Below are 9800 nucleotides of genomic sequence, written 5' to 3' on the forward strand. Positions count from 1 at the left end.
TACACATGCAGTGGAATACAACTCAGCAATAAAAAGGAAAGGGCTATTGATCCATGAACGGACATAGATGACTCACAGGCATTATGCTAAGTAAAAGAAGCTAGATTCAAAACACTACTTACATATGATTCCATTTATCGGAAATTCTAGCAAAGGGAAAAATCATCGGGATGAAGGATAGATTGGTGATTATCAGGGTTGGAGACGGGGTGGGGGGCATTTTACTACAAAGGGGCAGCACAGGGAGATTTTCTGGGATGATGGTGCTGTTGTGTATCTTGATTGTGGTAGTGATTACATGTTTATGCGTTTGATATATAACCACCAATAGAACTGTACTTGAAAAAGGAAATTTTACTATATCAAAGTTTTAAAAATTCCTTTAGGGAATTAATATCTGAGTGTTTTGTTTTTAATGAATTTCTCTTTTAGATAAATTTAGACATGAAATGCATCTAGTTAGCACCCAGGAATATAATTTTATTTTTTAATACTTGGGCATATGTGCCTGACCAGGCGGTGGCGCAGTAGATAGAGCATCAGACTGAGATGCGGAGGACCCAGGTTCGAGACTCCTAGGTCGCCAGCTTGAGCACGGGCTCATCTGGTTTGAGCAAAAGCTCACCAGCTTGGACCCAAGGTCGCTGGCTCGAGCAAGGGGTTACTCGGTCTGCTGAAGGCCCGTGGTCAAGGCACATATGAGAAAGCAATCAATGAACAACTAAGGTGTCGCAACAAAAAACTGATGATTGATGCTTCTCATCTCTCTCCGTTCCTGTCTGTCTGTCCCTATCTACCCCTCTCTCTGACTCTCTTTCTGTCTCTGTTTAAAAAAAAACAAAAAAACTTGGGCATATGTATTTTAATATAATATGTACTTGGAATTTCACACTAATACTTTCAGTGTCTGCACAAGGACCTACGTTTAGTTTGTTCTCTTTTTTTGTTGACCGGGAATTCTCTGACAAAGATTTTAGAGAATCACAAGGGATAACTCAGATTGAAGAACTTAATGTTTTTTATGTGTTTTTTTTTTCTTTTCAGTTATTTTCTTTTTTAACTGGGATATACATTGTTTGGCCAGGGGAGAAAAAACCTTTAGGCATGTGATTTCCATTTGAGTAATGGAAATAGCCCCAGAGCTTTCTGAAAAGTAGGTGGATGAAATACATTTTCTAATACCAGTAGTGGTTAAGTATTTTTAAACTTAAAGAGTTTAAAACAAAAAAGGTCCAAAACAATCCAGGTTTGTTTTGATTGTCAGATTTATTTAGATTTAGTTTAGAAAAATTGTGTAATGAGCAGATACTTTTAAAATGAATGTCCAGGTGAAATGTATTTCTCTATAATAGGAATGGAATTTTTGTTGGTTTCTTAAATACCTTTTCCTTTTGGTTGCTCTCTAGCTGTGGATCGATCAATTTCATCAAGCCTGTCTGATGCAAGAGATGCCTTAGTGAATGCTGTGGTGGATTCATTGTCTGCATATGGCTCAACCGTCTCAAATTTACAGCACTCTGGGTTAATCGCACCCTGCTCCCTCAAATTGTTTCCTCTCTATGTTTTGGCCCTTCTCAAACAGGTAGCTCTCTATACACTGTTGCATTTAATAAAGTCTTAAAATTCATGACACATAGGTGAAGAAAGGAAATCTAGGTTTTCTGGGGTTTTTGTTGTTTTTTTCCCAGAGACAGAGAGAGAGTCAGAGAGAGGGATAGATAGGGACAGACAGACAGGAACGGAGAGAGATGAGACGCATCAATCATTAGTTTTTCGTTGCGACACCTTAGTTGTTCATTGATTGCTTTCTCATATGTGCCTTGACCATAGGCCTTCAGCAGACCGAGTAACCCCTTGCTCGAGCCAGCGACCTTGGGTCCAAGCTGGTGAGCTTTGCTCAAACCAGATGAGCCCGCACTCAATCTGGTGACCTCGGGGTCTTGAACCTGGGTTCTCCGCATCCCAGTTCGATGCTCTATCCACTGCACCACCGCCTAGTCAGGCAGTTTTCTGGGTTTTTAAAAAAATAATTTAGTTAGAGGATTATGCAGTTTAGCATTGGAAAAGTTTTGTTTTTGTTTTGTGAGAGAGAGGGGAAGGGAGAAAGATGAGAAGCATTCACTTGCAGTTGTGACACCTTAGTTGTTCATTGATTGCTTCTTATATGTGCCTTCACCAGGGGGCTTCAGCTGAGCAAGTGACCTTGGGCTCAAGTCAGTGATCATGGGACCATGTCAGTGATCCCAAGCTCAAACTGGCAATCCCATGTTCAAGCGGGATGAGCCTGCACTTAAGCTGGCAACCTTGGGATTTTGAACCTGGGACCTCAGTGTCCCAGGTTGACACTCTATCCACTGCACCACCACTGGTCACACAGCATTGGAAAAGTTTTAAAGAACAGAAAAAAAAATCAGTGGAAAATGAAGGTATACCACAAATACATGATGACTGTTAGGAAACCCTATTCCCTCACTCTTTAATATGTGGGAGCAGCTTGCAGAATGGTGTGTTTATAGCATGTGTTGTATATGCTTTTGGAAAGAGATTAAGAAAAGAATTAATATTCATTAAACATGCCTTGGGCACCATAATAGGTGTTATATACACATTGTCTTAAATTCTTACGGCAACCTCTACATAAGGTATTATTTTCTCTGTTTTTCTTATGATGACAATAAGCTTTGAGAAGCTAAAGTAACTTGCTCACATACCTATTAAATGTGAGCTGAGAACTGAATCCAAGTCTGTGTGGTTAGAAAGCCATGCTTTTTCCAGGATGATGGTATATATTTATTTTAATATTTGTCCACTATATTTGTTTTACTTGATAATTTTCTCTCTCTTTTTTAATGTAGAAAGCATTTAGAACTGGTACCAGCACACGTCTAGATGATCGTGTCTATGCCATGTGTCAGATAAAGTGTCAGCCACTTGTTCATCTAATGAAAATGATTCATCCCAACTTATACAGGATAGACAGATTGATAGATGAGGTATGATTTCTTATAGTGCATTTGAAATTTTAAAATATATTTGAATGTCTTGAATCTATAGGTAAGGTAGCAATGTATTTATTAACAATTTTTAAATCCTCCCCCCACCCCATGATATTAATACATTAAATAAGGACACTAGTTATAGATTTGATTGGACAATAGAACTATCAGATACTGTTTATGGAGTTTCCAAAAATAGTTTCATATGGGAAGTAATTTGCCTTCTGAATTTGCTTATAGTATTTATTACAAAACTAAATTGTAGAGTGGACTTTGCATTTATATTTTATAGATATTGACTATTTCTGATATGATCAGAGTGCAATTTTGATTATATTGTAAACTGGATCTGGTATTCATCAGTGTTTTCTTCCCCGTATTATAACTGTGCCTTTTGGAATCTTCTCTGTATTATATTCATAGAGAAATATAAAAAAATAACTTGCTTTGCAGCAGATTTAATATTTATACTTTTAATATACGCTAATCCCAAAAGGGAAGGAATTGGACAGATTGTTTTACATTTGAATGCATCTGAGTGTCCTGATTCTACATCGAAGGTAGTGATTTATTATCAATAATTTTTTGTATCCTACAAAATTGTCGGTGTCATTTTTCAGTATTTCATGAAGAGAGCTAGTGGTCATTATGTTCCAAACTGTGATGATAGCAATGTAAGCTCATTCACATTCCATCTGTTTTTGTTTCAGGGTGCAATACATGTTAATGACAGGGTCGTACCTCAGCCACCTCTTCAAAAATTGTCTGCAGAGAAGCTGACAAGAGAAGGTGCTTTCCTAATGGACTGTGGCTCTGTAAGCACCCTCTACTGACAAAGCCTAGCACTGTTCCAACAAAAGGAGGAACACTTGCAGGGTCCAGCTCTGTTTCACAGATCAGTCAGTGCAAGGTGGATTAGGAGCTGAGAGCAATGCATTGTAACTGGCACAAGAGGTCAATTTATTTTAGACTTTTTCTAGTTGGATATTATTTTCATAGATTAATAAATTTTTATTATTATGGGTTATTTACTATCCTAGATTATATGTAATTGATAAAGAGAAAAGTTCCTGTCTTCAAGGATTTTATCATCTTGAATCATAAAAGGTCATCTTCTATCCATTGTCAGAAATGCCATTAATGATTAGGAGTTCAGGAGAAGTCTGGGCAGGGTGGTGGTGAAGGATGTTTGTTACACTGGTCAAGATGGCTTCATAAATGATACCTTATTAGCAGGAAAAAGATTCCAATAGCCATAGGGTGGTGAGAGCACATGAGTGTAAATAATAGAGACAGTCATTGAAATAGTGGGTAGGAAGTATTATGAGTCAGTTATCCTGGTTAAAATATTGCATTCCTATTGGGGAGAAAGGAAGAAAGTAAAATGCATTTTATGGGGAGTCTTGAAATATAAACAAAGAGGATATAAAGCAATCTAGACTCCTTGACGTAGACTCTAAATATACCAATTACATTTCCTTGTTTCTTTTATGTTCCTACTTTATTTGAAATAGTATACTTTATGCTTGATAATTTTAAGAATAAGTTGTAATAGGTTTCTGATTAAGAAATTTTAGTTTCTTTTGTTTTTTGGTCTTTAGGTTTTTTATATTTGGGTTGGAAAAAGCTGTGACAACATCTTCATAAAGGATGTGCTTGGGTATCCTAATTTTGCATCAGTACCACAGAAAATGGTCAGTGGATTTTTATACAGCTTTAACTTTTCATGTGCTTGTTTGTTTTAAATATTATTGAGATAAAATTCACAGTTTTAACCATTTTATTTATTTAACTTTAAGGTTCTTTTTTTTACGATTTTATTTCTTGATTTTACAGAAAGAGGAGTAGAGGAGAGTGAAGAAAGAGTATTAACTCATAGTTGTTTCACTTTTGTTTTTCACTGATTGCTTCTCATATTTTCCTTGACCTGGCAAGCCTAAGGTTTCGAACTGGTGACCTCAACATTCTAGGTCAATTTTATTCACTATGCCACCACAGGCTAGGTGTTTTTAACCATTTAAAGTATACAAGTCATTAGTTTTTACTGTATTCATGTGGTACAACCATCACCAGTATCTAATTTTAGAGCCTCCCCCCCCCCCCCCAAAAATCCCTTGTCTCCCAATTCTCCCCTCCTTTCCCCAGCAAACACTGATCTGCTTTCTTTATCTGGATTTTCCTATTCTGGACATTTCATATAAATGGAATCATACAATATGTAGCCTTTTGTGTTTTACTTCTTTTACTCTCACAATGTTTTCAAGATTTATCTGCATTGTTGCAGGTATCAATATTTAGTTATTTTGTATGACTAAATAAAATCTATTCTTTGGATAGCCACATTTTATATATCCAACCATTTGTTCATGGACTTTGGGTCGTTTCCACTGAGGGGCCATTGTGAATAGTGCTACCATGAACAATTTGTGTACAAGTGTTTTGGTGAACATGTTTTTAGTTCTGGGTACATAACCTAGGGTAGGAATAGCTAAGTCATATGGGTAAGCTCTACGTTTAACTTCTTGAGAATCTGCCACATTGTTTTCTAACAACTTTACCTCTGATTTAAATTATTTTGCTGATATTAAACGTAAAAATTTCAATTGGCCTTTATTGTACGTTTGTTAACCAATACCAAAGAAATATGATTCTGAAAGCAGTTCTCTATATTTAATTAATGGAAAAGATCTACGACCTTATACTTGGATATTATAAATATGTCGTTTTTCCTGAAATTAATGTCAGTGTAATTTTTATTACATTCTGCTGTTGTTTGATTGACTCAACAAATGAGAATAATAAGGAAAAGTTTTAAAAATGAATAATAACAGTGAAGAGGAAAGCATATGAAAAATCATACTAAATATAATAAACTTTATTTTAAAGCTGTAATTATTTAAGCACTATGATACTAGCATAATAAGCATATGAGTGTAAAAGAACAGAATTCAGAAATAGGTCTTATCCTGAAAAATAGAATGTGGTAAAGGTTGCATTTCAAATCACTGTGGGGAAAAAATGGAATATTAAAAAAAGAATCTATTATATTAAAATGGTCAAGGCCTTTTTTTGTAAGTCAGTGATGAAAAAGATTAATAAATCTGAGAGCATAAAAATAAAACATTTCTGTCTCATAAAATAAATAAAGCCAAAAGACAAACCAACAAAATTGCAAAATTATCTGTAACTCATATGACTAAAAAAGGGCTAATTTCTTTAGTATATAAAGTTCTCTAACAAACCTTTAAGAAGAAACCCATCTCCTCAAAACAAAAGGGGGGAAAATGGGTAAAGGATTTGGATGACCAGTCCATAGGGGGAAATAGAGTAGTGGTCATATGAAACTAGGATAGCCTCACTCAATCAAAGTAAAATAACAGCATAACATTTCTTTCATTTATCAGATTGGCAAAGATTTTAAATTTAATAATAGGCAATAAGTCAGAGGGTCAGTAGTCCTATCACTAGAAGTCAGTAGGCCTATCAGATGATAGATTATAGTGTACATTAATACACTTTTTGGAGGGCCATATAGCAATATCTGTTAAAATGAAAATCACATAGTTATGACATAGTAAATTTTTCTACTCCAAAGAATATTCTCAATAGATTTATTCATAAAAATATGTTTTTGTACACACATACATGTGTCATTAGATAAGCAATATCTATGCATTTATTAAAAATACAGTCTGAAGAGAGAAAAGTATGCATAATATGATCTATTTGTATTTTTAAAAATGTGTTTGTATAAATAACAGTAGCTGATATACCTGAAAATATCTGAAAAAAATCATATTAAAGTAGAAATGTTTTCTGTTCTTTTACTTTTTAAATGTTGACATAAATTATAAATATAACTGCCCCAAATTTTTCTATTTAAATTTTTTACATAGGCCCTGGCCGGTTGGCTCAGTGGTAGAGCATCGGCTTGGCATATGGATATTCTGAGTTCGATGCCCAGTTAGGGCACACAGGAGAAGTGCCCATCTGCTTCTCTCCTCCTCCCCCTCTCGCTTCTCTCCTCTCTTCTCCCCTCCTGCAGCCATGGCTCGAGTGGAACAAGTTGGCCTCGGTTGCTGAGGATGGCTTCATGGCCTCCGCCTCAGGCACTAAAAAATGGCTCTGGTTGCGATGGAGCAAGGGCCCCAGATGGGCTGAGCATCGCCCCCTATTGGGCATGCCGGGTGGATCCTGGTGGTTGAGGCGCATGTGGCAGTCTGTCTCTGCCACTCCTCCTCTCACTTAAATTTAAAAAAAAATTTTTTTAATTTTTTTGTATATTATATACTTCAAATTATTTAGTTTATTATTAACTTGGCTTTGGAAATAAAACTCATCGTTATATACATATATTTTATACATATATATATTATGAGAATAGACTTTTTTGGTCTTAACGTGACTATAAAATGTCAGTAACATACTTACCAATAAATATGTTTTATTGACTTATCCAGAAAAATGGAAACAGACTTGCCCACAGTTTAAATTTTATTGTTTGGTTGCTGCTGTTGGGACTGGGAACAGAGTGCTGGCAGTTGGTTGACAATAGTGGGAATCATGATTTAGTTCTAATAGTACTGAAGTCTGTGAGAAAGGAAGTAATTTCCTAATTATATTTCTTTTACCAGACACATCTTCCAGAGCTGGATACGCTTTTATCAGAAAAAGCCAGGTCCTTTATAACTTGGCTTAGAGACAATAGACCATTAAGCCCAGTTCTTTATGTGGTAAAGTAAGTACTTCTGTATGTTAACTATAAAATTGTCTTATCTTGTGCAACCTGTAAATTGCTTATCTTTAAAGCAAATTTTAGAAAATATTACTAAAATATATTCTAGTGGTAGAATGCTGTTACAGTGGTACCTTGAGATACAAACAGACCAACATACGAATTTTTTAAGATACAAGCTGCAAAAAAAAAAGAAAGAAAGAAAGATACAAGCTGCGAATTGGTCCGAATTTTTGTTCGAGATCTGAGCAAAATTCCGAGATACGAGTCGTGATTCGAGAAGCTGCCTCTAGTTGGCGCGTTGGCGCATGGGTCCAGTATCTGCAGTTTGATATACGAGTTGACAGACTTTTATGAGCTCGGTTACAGAACGAATTAAATTTGTATCTCAAGGTACCACTGTATTTGTATAATACTCCTTGTGTTCTGTTTTCATAAAGTCCCCATGTATCATATGTTTTTAAAATGTGTACTTCTTGTTAATATGAATTTTTAGGTAAATACTCTTTTCTCTTTTCAGAGATGAGAGTCCTGCTAAAACGGAATTTTTTCAGCATTTGATTGAAGACCGAACAGAAGCCACATTCTCTTACTATGAATTTTTGCTTCACATTCAGCAGCAGATTTGTAAGTGAAGTGGAATAAAATTAAATCAGAAGAAAAATACCTAGGTAAAGCATAATCTGTCCGAGAAGCACACTGGAAGTTTGAAATGAAGACATTTGTGGTTACAAGATGTGGTGCATAGCATAACACCCTGTCTGAGGCAAAGGGTAGAGGAAGGAGGAACTTGGGAACTTGGCAGATTTTCTCCATCCTAAATTAACGGTAATGATGATACCGAGTCACCAAGTATATTTTGAATTGGTTTCTACACATTTCCAGTAGCGCAGCAGTACAGTGCTCTGTTCATTGCAAGCCAGCAAATTTATGTAGCTAATGTGAAATGATATGTCATAATGTAAAATTAGATAAATTCTTTTTTCTTATAGTTAATATGACATTTCTGGACTGGAACTCTTGACAAAAGATGCCAAAAGGCAGTGGGTACCATGCTATTTATATGAATTACTTTTTAACAAGGAATGATTCGTATTCATTAAATGAATTCAATATTTTCCCTGTAAAAACAGTAGAGTTTCAGGACATGAACTATAGAAAAAAATATATATATATAATGTACATAAATGTTACATTTGTAAAGAAAATGTAAAAATGTAACTACGGACTATGAATTGAATTGCTTAAACTGTGCTGCATTGTTGGATGACAACTCTTTGTCGCAGTTAGAGAATGAGGTTGATTAATGTGTATTATGAATTGAGTCCACAGAAGAAACACAAAACTTTATAATTCTGTTAAATCTTTTATGTGGATTTATTTATGATCAGCCTACTAATTAAAAATATTTTGCTTGACAGTATGGTTTGCTGTTTTTTATTGTGAGGGGAGGGAGTTGATGGGTTTTTTGTTTGTTTTTTACTTATAGGATATAATGAATTCACTACTTGGGGGAAATGTACTGATATGGAATCAGTAACTTTTCATTAGATTGTGTACATTACCAAGTACTTACTCTGTTTATATTCTGAAAAGGAATGCTACTCTCAAAATGCATATGAGGTCCTAGAGCATCGGCCTGGCATATGGATGTCCCGGGTTTGATTCCTGGTCAAGGCACACAGGAGAAGCTACCATCTGCTTCTCCCCCCTCCCCTGTCCTCTTCCCCTCCTGCAGCCGGTGGCTCAATTTGTTCAAGCATGACCCCGGGTGCTGAGGATAGCTTAGTTGGAGCTCGTCAGCCTCAGGTGCTAAAAATAGCTCAGTACTCAAGTATCAGCCCAAGATGGGGTTGCTGGGTGGATCCCAGTCAGGGTGCATGTGGGAGTCTGCCTCAGTCTATCTCCCAACCTCTCACCTAAAATTAAAAGAAAAAAAAAGTATGAGTATTAACTAAGATTATACATACAGAAGATTATAATTTTTCTTTTTCAGTTAAATTAGGAATTTTTCTGCACATTCATATCAAGAAAATTTTTATAACCTTAAAAAAGATTACCATCTTGAA

The 9800-nt window shown here is 35.6% G+C and overlaps 1 protein-coding gene across 4 annotated transcripts in view; it reads left to right on the forward strand.

Moving 5' to 3' along the window:
• The window catches only part of SEC24B (SEC24 homolog B, COPII coat complex component), a 100406-nt gene extending 91255 nt beyond the window's left edge, over positions 1-9151 (forward strand). For all 4 annotated transcript variants that reach the window (XM_066384798.1, XM_066384799.1, XM_066384800.1 and 1 more), the window contains 6 exons: positions 1407-1582; positions 2856-2993; positions 3707-3811; positions 4598-4690; positions 7631-7734; positions 8252-9151. In XM_066384798.1, coding sequence (XP_066240895.1) covers positions 1407-1582; positions 2856-2993; positions 3707-3811; positions 4598-4690; positions 7631-7734; positions 8252-8366 — 731 coding nt within the window. In that variant the 3' untranslated portion in view covers positions 8367-9151. The remainder of the gene's footprint in view (positions 1-1406; positions 1583-2855; positions 2994-3706; positions 3812-4597; positions 4691-7630; positions 7735-8251) is intronic.
• The last annotated feature ends 649 nt before the right edge of the window (positions 9152-9800 follow it).

Source organism: Saccopteryx leptura, chromosome 5 (assembly GCF_036850995.1).
Source record: "Saccopteryx leptura isolate mSacLep1 chromosome 5, mSacLep1_pri_phased_curated, whole genome shotgun sequence".
Taxonomy (NCBI): Eukaryota; Metazoa; Chordata; class Mammalia; order Chiroptera; family Emballonuridae; genus Saccopteryx; species Saccopteryx leptura.